Genomic DNA, 15,966 nt, shown 5'->3' with positions numbered 1-15,966 from the left:
CCACATGTTCCCTGCACGCCAGAGCAGTGTCTGCAGGGCTCTGGATCTCTCGGGGTCCGTGGGCACTGTGGGGTGCAGCACAGCAGTGCCTGCAGCTGGCTGGGGTTGCAGTGCTGGCCTCTCAGCCCGGAGCAACAATGGATAATCCCTTTCTCCCGTAGGGTCCTGCTTCTGCTGCACAGGAGCTAAAGGAGGTATTTTCAGAGTCTGGGATGTTCCCCGTAGGCTGCATAGGCCTGGGTTTGTAACCTCCAAACGTGCTAACTCTGTGGGGTTTCACTACCTGCACTGTCACCCCCAGGGATTGATGACTACAGAAAAATCCCGCTGTGGCACACCCACAGAGGGACATTATGGGAATGAACTGTCTGTCCCTGACACAGGGAAAAATCCTGTTGAAGGTGACTCAGAGCTCAGCAGAACGCCTGCAGGTCCTGATCCTGCATCCATGTCAGTCACCGGGGAACTCCTCTCCTTTTCACCAGCTCCTTTTGGCTTCTCAGTAAACAGCTAGAGAATTGTAGGGTGGAAAATGCCCATATAAGTGTAAAGTTGTTATTAAGAAATAGGCAAAGCACAGTAAACAGTGACTCACAAAGTTTGCTGTGAGAAAACAAAGCTGTCCTTCAGTGGACCACATAGAGAGACAACAGTTACTGTAAACTGGAAAACCTCTTTAACATCCAACTAGAAATCTGTGGCAAATAAAATCCATTGCCCACCAGGCTGAGTGATTCTAACTATCGTTTGTTTTAGGATTTGTTTTCCATCTTACAAATCATAAGACAGTCATTTAAATTAATAACAAGCAAGTTATGGGGATAATGGGATTTTTAATGAGCTGTTTCTGGTTGGGGGGTTGCCTTTACAGAAACTCATCTGCTGCATTGCAAATGCCAGCGTTTAGCATGGAAGGACTAAACTTTGTTCTTGCAGTGTGTTTAGAAAAACTCCCCCAGGACTGAGCTATCGTTACATCACTTTAGTTGAGGCACATTCCTTTGGATGGAGGAGGACAAGAAAAAAAAGCTGTAATCAACATCTATGGCATGATTAGAGGAAGAATGGCTATTACTGCACAACCAGCGCAGCGAAGCCTGCCCTGTGGCAGCTGAAGGTCCTCCTCGGCCTCTCAAGAGCAAGTTAAAAACCTTTTTTTCCCACAATGGCCAGCAGATTTCTTCCTAGTACAACTATTTGCAGAGGCAAGAGGGTGCTGGATGCTGGGGTGACATGTGGGTGACAGGGTCCGACCCTCTGCAACAGGGAAATCAAAATGGAAAGGGTGGCTTCGCGGCAGCTCTGCCTGCGTGTCAGCCCTGCACACAAAGGGCATCCTCAGCACCCGTGCCCAGAGCCAGTCTGGTACCAGGAAAGGGAGATAAGACTTCAAAAATATTTTCCATGCAGACTACAAACATGAGCACTTTTACCCCACTGATTCCCAGGGAACCAGGTGGAATAAAAATGAAGATGAGGCTGGAGTAGGTTTGCCCTTCATTACACAGACAGGGAGCATAGAGCTGCTGTTACTAATATGATTGTGTAGTAATCAGACAATTTGGAGTTGTTATTGTGCAACATTTCTTGATGACATTTGGGTTGACTTCTACCTCTGGTTTGTCTGAGACGTTTGCTCTTTTTGGGCAGAAAATACCAATCTCCCTCCAAAACATGCTGTAACTCAGAAGCACAAGAACTGTTCCTGAATCACTACCCAACCAAAGAAATGCTAGCCCCAAAGGATCACAATCCCACAGCACATTTAATTTTCTGCATGAAAAAAAAAAATAAATAAAAAAAGGCAAGCTGTGGTCCTTCATTTGGGATCTGTGTGTCTCAGGATGTCTGGGCTGAGGCCTTGGGCAGCTGAGGGATGTCGTGTATTCAGCTAGAGGAACCCACCCCAACCCGTAACCACCCTTCCCACAGACACAGCTTTGTGCAAAATGACAGAGAGGGTAAAACGGCGAATGGGAAATCTCCTGAGTGAAAAAGAATTAGTAAAACCCCATATTCATGAAATATTGAGAGCTAATTATATGTGCATCGGAAACCTCTGGGGGAAGGGAGATGGAGGCCTTTCATTAGACGGTAACTGGAACTTTTTCATCATTTGTCTAGCTCAGGAATGTAAGGCTGCTGTCTGGAGAGGGATGTGGGATTTGGCTGGAGGGCTGGGTGTGCAGGTGAAGTGCCATGCTAGCGTATTTCTATTGTACTCTGGCATGTCTTGGAAAAGGCTCTCAGCTGTAGCAGGTCGGTGGGACTAGGTGCTCCTATACCTCAGCAGTCCTGCAAGACTTCGTTGGTCATATGCACCAGGAGGAATCATTGCTCCCAAATAATTTTTTGCCTTCCTCCCACCCAGCCTCCAAATGGGTCCAAAGTCTTGTCCCTCGCTTCAGTCCTGGTCTCGGTTTCTGCCTGGCTGTCTCCAGAAAGTTCAGTTTCTTCGCTTTTGACCTGCTCTCTGCTTTTGCAGCTGAAACGAATGGCTAGTTATTGCCACTGCACCATCGACCAAATTCAAGTCCAAGACCAGAACCGGTGAAGAAGAGGGAAAGTTTTTATTGTGTAGCCAGAGATAAGGATGCAAAGGAAATCCTGCCCGCTGCATGGCCAGCAGTGCCCAGCAGCCACAGGGCGAGGGACACAAAGTAAAAGAGGGGGAAAAAGTAGCCTGCAGCGGGTGACGGAAGGTTTTCTCTCTCAAAGCTTTGCAGAGACTTTAGACACAAGGGTGGCTCGGGGAAACCCGTCCCAGCTTTCTGCCTTCTGCCCCTTGCTGGGAGGGTAAAGGCACCCTGGTCCCTGCTGCCAGAGCCCCTGCCCGCACCCGCCTCCCTCCTCCTGTAGCCGATTTTTTTTGCGCCTCCGTGATCTGCCGGCTTGCTCGGCCTGGGAGGAGGGATGCGTGTGTCTCCCCACGCAGGGAAGCGGCCCCCCGAGGAGCGCAGGGACAAGCCAGCGGCTCCTCCACAAGTCGCTGCTCCGGGCCATGCCTGCCGCGCAGCCCCGCGGAGCCCCCGCGGAGCCCCCGCACCCGCGGAGCTGCTCGCCTTGCTCCGCGGCGGCGGCAGCGCGCCCCGGCCCTCGGCACATAAATCAGCATTAAACCCATTCCCCCCTCTGATCCCTGGTGCCACCATCTATTACTCCCCCAGTGCGTTTTCTATCACCTTTTGTTAGAATTACACAGCCGGAAACTTAATTTACCCGGAGCTTTAAAGACAAATAAATACAGGCAGGCCGGTGTCCCCGCGATATGCCTGTTTACTCCTGCGATCCATAGATTATTATGAATTGTTGTGATTTTCAGGCTGCTGCTGTTTTAAATACCTTCTCAGCTCCTCTCCCCGGCTGGAGAAAAACCCGCCCACCCTTCCCGAGCAAGGGGCAAAGAGCAAGAGACCATAGCACTTGCGCTTGGCTTTATTTACTTTTGCTATTATTGTTATTATTTTCGAAATTCGGAGCTAGCGAGGTTTTCAATTGCTGAAATAATTGCCTGGGAGAAAGGTTGCTTAATCTGTTCATACATTATTGACTCGGGCTCCAATATTTGGCTTGCTGCTTTTTATCGCAAGAAGATCACGTACGAGAGTCTTTTGCATAACAATTTTTAAAGAGGACACATCCTTATATCAAAAGTGGACGTGACTTGAATTTTGCCGGCGTTTGTCCCTAAAATGACCCAATTCCGGTTACTGCCACTGGGCAGCAGTAACATTGCATCATTTCTCCAGGCAATAGACTTATTTCGCTTTACTCTCTGCCCCTTCCCCTGCCCCCCCAAGCCAACGCGTACTTTTAAAGCTGATTATTTTGTCTTGCTGCGTTTTAGCCCTGCACACAGTGTTTTCTCTCCCTGGGAGCGGATGAGCGGAGAGGAGAGAGCCCGGCTCGTAGGAGCAACATGGCTAATTAACGCCGAAAGTTCCCATGCAAGGCACAAATAGTGTCTTCAACGAAATTTTGCTGTGAGCCGCCGCAGAGAGACACCAGCGCCGGTGCCAGCACCTCCAGCCACCTCCCCGAGCATCATTCTCCCCGACGAGGATCAAAAGAGCCCCTCTCTCCCCCGCTTTTCCAAATCGAAATCGTGCTGCTTCCCAGCCCCACTGGTCAAGTTAATTCCGGAACAAAGGATGACAAAAACACAAAGGATTTCTCTTCTCCCCCGGCTCCCCCTCTCTTTCTCCCCGTCTCAAACTTCCCCAAACTACCCCGGCCTGGGACCCCCCCACCCCACCCCCTCGGCATCGCCTCCCGGGGCCGGGGCCCGGCCCGGAGCCAGGGCCCGGGGATGGGGGGGGGTGGGGGGGGGGGTGGGGGGGTGGTGAAATGCCAGAGGGGCGCTCGCTGTGGTGAGGGGCACGGGGCTCGACTCCCCTCCCGAGCGCTGGTGAGGAGAAAGCCCGGAGCCACCCGCAGACTGGGAGGGGAGCAATGATGCCACCCATGTTCCCAGGCACCGGTGCTGCTGTTTGGACCTCGGGGTGAAAAAAATAAAGGCTGGATCATCTTTCCCCCGCCGGGGCTGTGTTTGCAGAAGTCGTTGTCGCAGAGCCATCCCGTAAGGCAGCTCCCCGGCGGGCTCTGAGAGCCGTGCACCTGAGAGACGGGGAGAGGAGCCCCGGGAGCGTCCTCCCGTGCGGGGACTTGAGCACTAACTGCCCACGGAGACTGTCCCTCTGCTCCCGGGCGTGGGGTGCGCAGGAGGAGCCCCTCAGGGCTGAGGGGGAGCCCAGGGACGGCGACGGGGACGGGGGGGGGTTGTGCCCGTGTGCATCTGCTCCACCTATTTGCACACGCGTGTGTGCGAGGGAATATTCCCCTACACGCCCGCTGCACCCGCAGCGGAAATTCACGCGCGAAACCTCGCAGGCGAGTGCAGGCACAGAAGCGCTGCACGCGTGGGTTGGGAGACACGGCGGGCCTGCGTGGGGCTGGACCCACACCCTCCCTGCACCTACACCCACGGCAGAGCCGCGGGCGGGCGGCGGTCCCGCGTGTGCCCCTTTGTCAGCCCCAAATCCAGAAGCCGGGGAAGGGGAAGGCTCTGCCGCCACGAAGAACCCTGCACCCACTCGAGGTGGGGAAAGTCTTGGCGGGGTCGTTCCCAAGGGCGATCCTCGGCACCCTGCCCGGGCAGGGACCCCCCTGCCGCCCGCCGGAGCCCCGCGGGGCAGCCCCGGCCCCACCGCCACCCCGCCAGGCCGGGCGGCGAAAGTATCCGCGGCCCTTCCCCGGGCTGCGCGGCTCCCCGAGCGGGGACGGCAGCGGGGCGAGACATAGGTAGGGAGAGCCGGAGGAAATTGAAAACATATTTAAAAATGTAAATGGGTTCGAGCCAGCCCGACGCCGTGTGAGGGGGGAAACGAGGCGCCCGGTGGGGCAGAGATGGGTGCGGACCCAAGCCCCGCCACAAAACTTTCAGCCCCTGTTCGTAACGCACTGAGCGAGGGGACGGGAGTATCTGCCCCGGAGCGGGGCAAAGCACCGCTCGGAAACATCCACCGTAACTTAAACCAGATTGTCAGGGAGGCAGACGGGGCTGGAGCGAGGCGTTTGGACTGTTCGCCTGTCGAGAGGATGTCGCTGCCCTCCTCGGCTGTATTCCTCCCCCGGCCAGCTAGCGAGAAACATCTCCGGGAGCCGGGACTTTTTAAGGCAGCCGATCCAGGTGACTCGTGCTGCTCGCAGCGAGGTAGGGTGGGCTGCAGATGTGGGTGGGAGGCGGGAGGGGGCTTGGGAGGCAGATGGAAAGGGGTTTGCAGCCAGGCCACTGGAAAGCAGCGAGCTCTTCTCTCTCCTTTCTTCTCGCCTTCCTTTCCTTCTCCCTTCTCCCTTTTCTCTTTTCTTTCTTCTTTTCTTTTCTTTTCTTTTCTTTTCTTTTCTTTTCTTTTCTTTTCTTTTCTTTTCTTTTCTTTTCTTTTCTTTTCTTTTCTTTTCTTTTCTTTTCTTTTCTTTTCTTTTCTTTTCTTTTCCTTTCTTTTCTTTTCTTTTCTTTTCTTTTCTTTTCTTTTCTTTTCTTTTCTTTTCTTTTCTTTTCTTTTCTTTTCTTTTCTTTTCTTCTTTTCTTTTCTCTTTTCTTTTCTCCAACTTCTTTTTTCTTTTTCTTTCTCAATTTTTTATTTCCTGTTTTTTATGCTTCTCTTTTTTTCCTGTCTTTTCTGTTTTTCTGACTTTTTTATTTTTCCTATTTTTTTTTTGTTTTCCCCTTTCTCCTTTTTTTTTTTTCTCATTTTCTTTTCACTTTTCTCTTTATTTTCCTTTCTTTTTCTCTCCTTCCTTCCTTCCTTCCTTCCTTCCTTCCTTCCTTCCTTCCAGGAAAAGAAACAAACCAATAATACCGCTAAGAATAAGAAAGTTTTCCGTCCCCTCCTAAGAAACTTCTGTGAGGTGTTTTCGTCTCTGTCCCCCTTGGGAAGTGGGGACAGACTGAAATAAATAAAATTAAATCTTTCCCTGAAGTTCCCTGTGACTTGAAAGCCGGGCTGCATTGCTGGGGTGGGGGTGGTCCTGGATGGTAATTGATTCATAACTGTACACCAGGACACCAGGGCACAACATCCCCGGCGCCCCGGGAACTTCTCGGGGGAGCGGGGCGGCCGCGCTGCCCGCCCGGGCCCGGGTGCGGGGCTGCCGCTCCGGCTGGGATCCCCCCGCAGCCCGACCCTCCTCTTCAGTAAAAACCACCCTGTCCTCCCTCCCTGCTCCCCGCGCTTGTACCGGGAGAGATTTGGAATCCCGGAGATATAAACCTGTGCCCCGAAAAAAAGTTTCGAGCGGGGCTGCTTCCAATACCTATTTACCAACGAATTACAATGCTATTATTGCTTTCAATGAAGACCGAATCCCCAAGCGATAATTGAATTAGTCTATTGAAGAGACTGTCAGGTACAATGACGTGGTATATCCCGCGCATTTCCCAGGGTCTATAGGCTTTGGGGACCCGGAATGTATAGTCTGACCTTACAGCTCATAATAATAATGCTGCACTTGTAGCAGAAATCTATTCGCATTCACTTTTAACAAAACCTCTGGTCAGCCAGTCCCTGTAGGAAGGATGAAATCTATTGTATTAGAACAACTCATTTATGTCCTTCAGCAAAGGCCCCAATGAGATCTGATCTAGACCTAGAAATAGGATTACCACAGCGTATATTAACCACGTTTCTATACTTCCTTCTTCCTATAAGGGCGCGGAGGAAAAAAAAAAAAAAGCAAAGGATTTTTGATTCGATTTTAATTTTGTTTTTAATTTCAATTTTAAAATATTCTCCCTTTTGTGGCCTTCCTCAAAAAGAAGAAAAAGAGAAGAAGAAGAAACACACACACCAAAAAAAAAAAAAAAAAAAAAAAAAAAAAAAGAACGTAAATACAACGAAATCGGAGAAATTATTTCTCCCGATTTCCGCAGGGGCTGCTGGCGCCGCGGACTGGTGTCGTGCGACGGGAGCGATGCGGACGCCCTCCCCGCAGCCCGACGGCGGGCACCGGGGGTCCCCTCCCGGCCCTCCGGCTCCGCCGCCCCTCGGCTGCCCTCCGCCTCCCGGATTTGATTTTGTCCCTCCCCACGCCGGGATGGCTGACCCAAGCCCCAGCGCCGAGGGCCGGTGGGGACGCCATCCTGCAAGAGACGGAGACCGCACCGGGGCTCTGCCGAGGGGCTGGGCCCGGCCCCCGGAGCCTTTTTGGGGGAGCGCTGGGTGCCTCGGCTCCGCTGGACGCGCCGGTGGCTCCGCGGAACCGGGCGCCCTCGACGGCAGCGGGTGCGGGACTCCGTGGGCCGAGGCCCCCCGACGGGTGCCCCGAAACCCAGCGGCACCCTCAAGTTATGGAGGGAACTTTTTCCCGAGAAGGGATTTTAAAAATTATTATTATTTTTTTTTTTAAGATTCCGTCCTTAAAACGTGGTGTAGACATATTACCCCGATTACTGTAACTATCTGCTGGCCGGAGAGTAGTATTTATCTATTTAGATAGGAAGGGTCGCGGTGGAAAAAATATCCATCCTGGAAATATACATCGTCTTTTCCTTTAACCCCTGCTCATTCATCCAGCCGATCCCCCACCCCCTCCGTACACAAACCTACTCAATTTATAGAGAAGTCTTTAAAATCCAGAACAGTTTCTAGAAGAAGAGAGGACTCCAGATGAAATAATCCCACACCCCACACCCCCACCCCCCGTACACCCCCACGTACATACACACACACACGCGTACATACACACACACGCACATAGACACACTTCGACCCCCACCCCCCCACCCCCCCGCGCTCAGGAAGGCAAATTAAATAGTTAAAGGCTTCGATTTCTCTCTCTCTCCCTTTTGTTACCCAATTTTGGAACATTTAAGGATGGGTGTGTGTATTGTATTCAATAATAAAAGCTATAGGGCCGCCAGGACATTTATCATCCTATTACTGTAACAAATCCGGGCTCCCAATACATGAAAGGTAAAATGAATTACCGACGTTAAGCCGTCAATAAAGTCATTTCTGTAAATGGTGTCTCCGAAGGACTGCAGCATTATTCAACTAGCTTTATCAGCAGCTGGGAAATTACGTGAAGAAGCTCGCAGCGTGTAATATGGCCCTGCTTACTTTGATTAAGCGTCTTGCCAGGGAATAGTGACAGTGCTTTTGACCAGGTTTTATTCGCCGTCCTGTGATGAACGCCAAGCTGATCAGGCGGAATGAAGAGTAATTAAAACCTATAAATTATCTTTTGCAGCCCTTCTCAAGGCGTCTCTTGCAGGAGAGATAAGGCAGCGAGCCCCCATTTACAGCTCTGAAAGGGACCGCAGCTCACAAAGGCTACGTGGCTAAATGGGATATTGATAGTGTCCTAATTAGAATTTAATTAAGTACCCACGCTCGCTTTTGGGATAAAGATTTCAATTTTGCTAACTTAAATATAAATAAACCCAATTTCGGTGCGAGTAAATGATATGATATTGTGAATGCAGGGGGGGTTTAACATTCATTTAATTGCGGATGAAGCTCTTGATTCCAGGGCTGATTGTGTTCTGCCAGCTATTATTTTAGGGGATTATTGTGTGGCTGGAGGTAACAATTCGGTAATGTTTCCCCGGTACGGAAAATAACCGAGTGTGCCTCGGAGGTGTGAGCACACGCACGCCGCCCGGGCACCCGGGGAGATGCTGCCGGACACCCAGAGCTGTCTCCTTCCGTTCCCGCTGCCGGTCGCCTCCCGAAAGCGGAGCCCCGGGCCGGGCCGCTGCCCCCGGGCCGCTCCCGCGGAGGAAGCGCAGCCGCCGGCGGGGCGAGGCGGAGGAGGGGGAGCCCCGCCGCCCAGCCCGCAAGGATGCGCCGAGACACAGACACATACAGATACAGCTATAGGTGTTGTTTGGAGCACGCACCCACGCGCACATATAGGATAGATGGGCGACAGCACGTGACGCGGCCCGGCCCCGCGGAGAGGCGCGGAGCGGCGCGGAGCGGTGCGGGGACCCACGGCCTCCGCGGCCCGGCCGCCGCCCGCCCGCCCGCTGGTATTTTTTTCTTTTTTTGGGGGGCCAGGGGGGGAAGACGGGGGTTTTCGGTAACGTCAGGAAGAGAAAACGCCGGGAATTGCCCTTCCCGCAGCCCCGGGAAGCGGCCGCGGGCTGGCGGGCGGCTCCGGCCCCGAGCAGGTGCTTGCGCCCGGCCGGGAAGCGGCCGCGGCTCCGGGCAGCCGGCCCGCCCGGACCCCCCCGTCGTGTAAAATACGAGACGTCGTGGGACCCCCATCCCCCAGCGACCCTTCGTGTGAGCGCCGACACGTCCCCGTCGCGGAGCGGCTCGGCCCTCCGCGCCGCGGAGCGCCCGGGGCCGCGGGGGAAGGCACCGGCGGCGGCAGAGCCGCCCTCCCTGCGGCGCGGGGCGGCGGGGCCCGGCAGTCCGACAAAAACAAAACTGGGCTCAGGGATTTTTTTTTTTTCTGAAATTAATTTTTAAGAACGCTGCAGCAGTCGTCAAAAAGTGCCTTTTCCTCCCACTCTTTAAAACCCTTAAATTTCCCTTCTGCCTCAACACATGGCCCGAGGTGCTCGCTCTCTGCCGGGAAAAAAACCAAACAACACAACCAAACCCAAAAACCAAACCCAGAGGAAAAAAAAAAACCAACCAACTGAACCCAAACAAACAAACAAACAACCATGAAAAAGCAGACGAGGAAATATGATATGAATTCAGCTGTGAGCTGGCGGCTGCTTTGCTTCATATTCCGAAAAAAACCCCAACAAACACCAATAAAGGAACAAACCAGCAGAGCGGCTGCAGCCGTAAGCCGAGCTCACCCCGGCGGTGGCTTCTGCCTTTAATATTATTATTATTATTTGTTATTATTTTCAGGTTTTATTCCTAAAAAAAAAAAAAAGTTTTGATTCCGGGCAACCCCCAGCCCGCTCACCACCTCCCCTCACTGCCTAACCCCGCCGCGGGAGAAGAGAAAATAAAAAGAGCAAAAAGAGCACCCACAGTATTGGGGGGGGGGGGATTTATTATTGGGGGTGGGGGGCAAAATGCGGCCGATGACCAAATCCCCGCCACCCGCGGCCGCCCGCGCAGGACACGGCGCGGCTGGAAGAAGTTGTTTACGAAGCTGGTCAGGGGTAGAGGGGGGTCCGGGGGGTGGGGAGGGCGCCTGTACACGCGCGTAGGTGCGGGCGCGGCGCGGTGGCCCCCGCCCCGTCGCGGCGCTCCCGCCGCCCGTCCCGTCCCGTCCCCACGCGGTATTTATGGCGGCGGCCCGTCGGGCGCCCATTGGGCGCGGCGCGGGGTGTCAGCGGCGGCGGCGGCGCGCCATTGGCCGCCCCCACGTGCGGGGCCGCCTCACGTGCTTCCGGTGCGAGTGAAAAAAGTGTGGCTGAGGGATTTTTTAGGGAGAGTTTGTTGCACGGACCGGAGCTGTCAGAGATTTGGCCTTTTTTTTTTTTTTTTTTTTTTTCCAAAAAAAAAAAAAGACCCAACAAAAAAAGGGGGAAAAAAAAAAAAGAATTAAAAAAAAAAATAATAATAAATTGGCCCGGGCGGCGTGCACCACCAGGCTGGCGGGGAAGGGCTCCGGCAGCCCGCGGCGTGGGCAGAGCGGAGCGTGACAGCGGGGCAGCGCGGAGCCGCGGCGGCGGCGGCGGGGAGATGGGCAGATTTTGACGGGTTTTCGGGGGGCGGGTTTTTTGGGGGGGCCGCGGTGCTACCGCACACCTTTTTGGGTTTGGTTTTTTCTTTTTTTTTCTTTTCTTTTTTTTTTTTTTTTTTGGTGGTGGAAATATAAGCTGATCGGGAGAAGGGGGAAAGAGTGTCTCCCCGGTTTTGGATCCATCCGTGCGAGGGGGAGAAAAAAAATTCTCAGCTCCAGCCCAACAAGTGGATTTTATTATTTTTTCTTTTCTTTTTTTTTTTTTTTTCCTCTTTTTTCAATTTTTCCTCCCCCTTTTCCACCCCGCCACCCACCGGCAAAGTGGGGTGGGCGTAAAGTGGGTGGGTGGGGGGGAAAAGAGGCAGCGATCTCCGTGGCGGGGGCTGAGCATGGAAGAGCCGCCGGAGGGGCACGGCCACCGAGACGCGGCGCCCGGCCCGGCGAGCAGCGGCAGCGGCAGCGATGGCGAGAGCGTGCCCGTGTCCCCCAGCCCCGCGCCCGCCTCCCCCGCCGCGCCCTGCCCCCTGCCCCTGCCCCGCCGCCGCCACCCGCCGCCCCCGCCGCCGCCCCCGCCGCCCCACCGCACCACCAACTTTTTCATCGACAACATCCTGAGGCCGGACTTCGGCTGCAAGAAGGAGCCGCCCGCACCGGCCGGCGGCGGAGGAGGAGGAGGAGGAGGAGGAGGAGGCAGCAGCCGGGAGCGGGACGGAGACCGGGGGCAGAGCTCAGGTAGAGAAAACGTCAACCCGCTGCTGGCCCGGCCGCCCAACCCGCCCTCCCTCCTCTGCCCGGACTCGAACTGCCGTCCCGACGGCTCCGCGCCGCCGCCGCCGCCCGCCGCCGCCGCCGCCAAACCCAGTCCCGCCGCGGCGGCAGCGGCAGCGGCGGCGGCGGCGGCGTCGGGGGCGGCCAAGCCCCCCTCCGACGGGGGCGAGACTCACCCGGCGAAGTACGGGGAGCACGGCAGCCCCGCCATCCTCCTCATGGGCTCTAATAATGGAGGACCTGTTATAAAGCCCGACTCGCAACAGCCGCTGGTGTGGCCTGCCTGGGTCTACTGCACTAGGTATTCAGACAGACCGTCCTCGGGTAAGGAACCGCGGCGCATCTGGGAGCTGTTAAAATCGTGACAAGGTCGCCCCCCCCCCCCCCCCCCCCCCTTTCCCCTCTTCCCCCCTTTGCTTTGGCTCCCGGCCTGCTGAGGACCTCGCGTGGGGAGGCGCGGGGGGATGGGGCGGGGGGGGGGGTGTCCTGGGTCACCCGGGGCGAGAGGAAACGCGTCCCCCCCACCCCCATCCACCACCACCACCCCTCCTTCCTCCTCTGAGTCTCCCAAATTTGAATGTGACGGCGGGCCCCGATTCGGCCGCGTTTCGATGCGGAGGAGCCGGCGGCGGAGAGCGACCCCATTCCCGTCCCCCCTCCCGCCCCGCCTTGCCGCAGCCCTGGGTGTTCCGCAGCGCGGCGGCGTGGAGTGGGAGCGCTGGAAAAAAAAAAAAAAAAAAGGCAGCGGATCCGTATTTTGGGGCTTTTTCCCCCCCTTATTTTATTTTTTTCCTGGGTGCTGGTGGCCTTTCGGGGATGGCGGAGGGGGGAGACCTGAGCCACATGTTGAGCGGCTGCTGGAGGTGCGTGTGTGTGTGTGTGTGTTTTCTCGGAAGGCGAAGAAAAAAGGGATTTTTTTAGGAAGGTGGCGGAGCGGCTGTTTATGGGGCCTCTGCAGGGCGGCAGAGCCGGGCAGGCCCTTAGGCCGCGCGTTGCCGCGGGAGCCGGTGCTCCCGGCCGTGGTTTGGGGCCCGGCTCTCGGGGAGGGGACGTACCTCTGCCCGGGGCCGCCCCGGTGGGAGCCGCCCGCTCGGCCCTCCCGGCCCCCAGCCCCGTTCTGCCACCCCCTTCCAGGCTGTTTACACTCCCCCGGGTGCCCTCGGCAGCCCCTTCTTTTTCGTTGTAATTTTTTTGAAAGAAGCGGAGGGCGAGGGGAGGGGGTTCCCCCGTGACACCCCAGGCCAGCAACCAGGAACGGGCCAGCGCGGAGCGGGGCCGGGGTGGGCTCCCCTGTGCCGGCCCGGGGGGACACGGGGCCGGCTGCCCGGGGGCCGCTCCGGGACGCGGGGAAGGCGGCGCAGCCCGGCCCCGCTCCGCGCTGCCCGGCCTGGCTGCTCCCCGGCGGCGGTCAATGCGGCGCTCTCGGCCGAGCCATCTCCATCGCCCCGTTATTGACACGTCCAGCGACTTGAAACTCAGAAAAGCCACTTTGATTGACTCGGGTGATTGATGGAGTGATAGAACTGTCAGACGGCGCGGCCCTCGCTCCCGGCCGGCCCGGCCACGGGTGTTTTGCTACCGATTCCCAGGGCCGCCGTGCGCCAGGCGTTTTGCACTTGCGCCTTTATTTCCTTTCCTTCCCTTTCTTCGGGCAGGGAGTTATTTCTGCATGTCCTCCCCGAAGCTCCCTGCTCGCCCCAGCCCGGAGGGGAGAAAGGCGAGGGGAGGCCGCCTCGGCTCGGCCGCCCTCTTTGTTGTGCTCGGAGCTGCCCGCCGGCCCCGGCCGCTTCTCCCGGCTGCGGGGACGAGCGGGCTGCGGCGGTCGGAGGCGCCGACACCCCGCTGCAAGGTGCTGGAGGCCAAGCGATTCACTCCCCGCGCCCTCCGCCCCTCCGCCGGCCGAGCCCGGGAGCATCCCGCCGGGCCCCGTCCCTCTCCCCGCCGGCAGACGCCGCCGAGCCGCGGGCGAAGCCGCCGCTCCGCGGAACGGCTGAGCCGGGAGAGGAGCTTTCGGCCTACTCGGCGGCCGGGAGGCCTCGCCGGCTCCGGCTGCGGCTGCTGCTGGCGGGGGGCTGCGAGCCCGGGGCCGCCCGCCGAGCCTGGCAGCTGTCGGGGGATTTTCGTAGATCCCTTTCTCCAGGGCTCCCGCTCCTCTCCGCTCTCCCCGGGCCGGGCCGGGCCGGGCCGGCGTGTAGAGGACCGGAGATAGCCCCCTCGGCCGGGCGCTGCTCCCGGGATGCGCCCCGGGGCCGGGCTGCTTCCCCGGCGAGCTCGGTGGCCCTTCACCTGGCCCCATCCCGGCCTGGGGACGGGGCGGCGGGGGTGGAGGGTCGGCGAGGAGGGCACTGCTTTCGGCCGGGGTTCATGGGGGGAGCTGCAGGCGGGGCCGCGGGTCCCCGGCAAGGATGGGCCGCCGGAGAGCCCGGGAGGCGGCGGGGCTCCGGGGTGGCGGCGGCGGAGTGTCCCCCGGGGCTGGGCCGAGCCCTGCGGAGGGGGCTGTTGCCCCCCAAAAGCGAGCGGGGCAGCCCCCGGCCGGGCTGCTGCTCCCCGGTGCCGGGCCGCGGGGACCCTCGGCCCCTGCTCTGCCCGGCGGAGCCGCTGCCCGGCCGGCGGGCCCTGGCCCCGGGCCGTGCAGAAGGAGCGCGGCTCATCCCGGCGGGGCGGGCGGTGCGGCGCCCCGACGTGTGTCGGGGCGGGGGGCGAGCGGGCCGCCGCTCCCCCTCGGCGGGGCCGGCCCGGCGGGCGGCGGTGGACGCGCGGGCGGCACGATCGGCCCCGGCCTCCCCTCTCCTTCCCGATCCTTCCCTCCGCCGTGCCGGGGCGGCGGTGCCGGGGTTGGGGGTGGGAGGGGGTGAGGGGGACGGGACACACGGGACCGGCACAAATTCCCCCGTCGGCCATTTTTCCGGCGGCCGGCGGGGCGGGGGGCGGCGGTCGGTCGGTCGGTCGGTCGGCGGCGCGGCCCTGCCCAGCGGCGTGTGTGTGCCCTGCCCGCAGGCCCCCGCACCAGGAAGCTGAAGAAGAAGAAGACGGAGAAGGAGGACAAGCGGCCGCGGACGGCGTTCACGGCCGAGCAGCTGCAGCGGCTGAAGGCGGAGTTCCAGGCGAACCGGTACATCACGGAGCAGCGGCGGCAGAGCCTGGCCCAGGAGCTCAGCCTCAACGAGTCCCAGATCAAGATCTGGTTCCAGAACAAACGAGCCAAGATCAAGAAGGCGACGGGCATCAAGAACGGGCTGGCGCTGCACCTCATGGCCCAGGGACTCTACAACCACTCCACCACCACCGTGCAGGACAAAGAGGAGAGCGAGTGAGGCGGCGCGGCCCCCCCAGCCCTGCGCCGCGGCGCCGGCCCGCCGGCCGGGAGGCGGACAGGTGCTCTTTAAAAGCAGATCTATTGTCTATCCATAGTATAAGGACTCCGATTAAGAAAAAAAAAATATGAACACTTACAAAAAAAAAAATTATCTCTATATAGCCAAACAGCATATGACCTTGTATATATTTAATTTCAGGTAAGAAATATGTGTAGCGATCTCTATTTGCTGGACAGTTTCTCTCTTCCCTTCTCTCTCTCCTTACCCTCTCTTTTGTTCGTTTGTTCGTTTTGTTTGCTTTCTCCTTATTTTTTTTTTTCCCCTCTATGTCCGTTGCTCTTGATTTACAGTAAATGTCCGACTTTTCTCATCTTTCGTTTGATCTTATTTTTGTGTGTGTGTGTGTGAATTTCTGTCTCTTTTTTTTTTTTTTTTTCCCGAGGAAAAAAAAAATTCTGATCCACAGACTGCGAGACTGAACCCGCCGCTACAAGCCAAAGATTTTATTATGTTCAGAAATCTGTAGTCTGAAATAAAGTGTAGACTGTGTTCAGGATCCAGGCTGGCTGTAATTCTTTATTTTAGTGTAGGGATATTTGTATATATATAAATTAATATTAAAATATAAATATATATATACACATACACAATATGCTGCGTATATAGTGCCATTTCGGTGGTGTATTTAGATTTCCTTTTTGCTGGATCAGTGTAGCAATTT

General features: G+C 57.1%; 1 protein-coding gene across 1 annotated transcript; it reads left to right on the top strand.

The window, feature by feature from the left end:
- The first annotated feature begins 10,982 nt into the window (after positions 1 to 10,982).
- On the top strand, positions 10,983 to 15,340 carry EN1 (engrailed homeobox 1). Its single transcript, XM_074910952.1, has 2 exons — positions 10,983 to 12,252; positions 14,926 to 15,340. Exons 1-2 carry the CDS (start codon positions 11,550 to 11,552, stop codon positions 15,240 to 15,242), a joined length of 1,020 nt encoding a protein of 339 aa, XP_074767053.1. The 5' UTR covers positions 10,983 to 11,549; the 3' UTR covers positions 15,243 to 15,340.
- Positions 15,341 to 15,966: the final 626 nt, after the last annotated feature.

The sequence above is a fragment of the Athene noctua genome, chromosome 7 (assembly GCF_965140245.1).
Source record: "Athene noctua chromosome 7, bAthNoc1.hap1.1, whole genome shotgun sequence".
NCBI lineage: Eukaryota > Metazoa > Chordata > Aves > Strigiformes > Strigidae > Athene > Athene noctua.
This window is presented reverse-complemented; position numbering and strand designations above follow the sequence as displayed.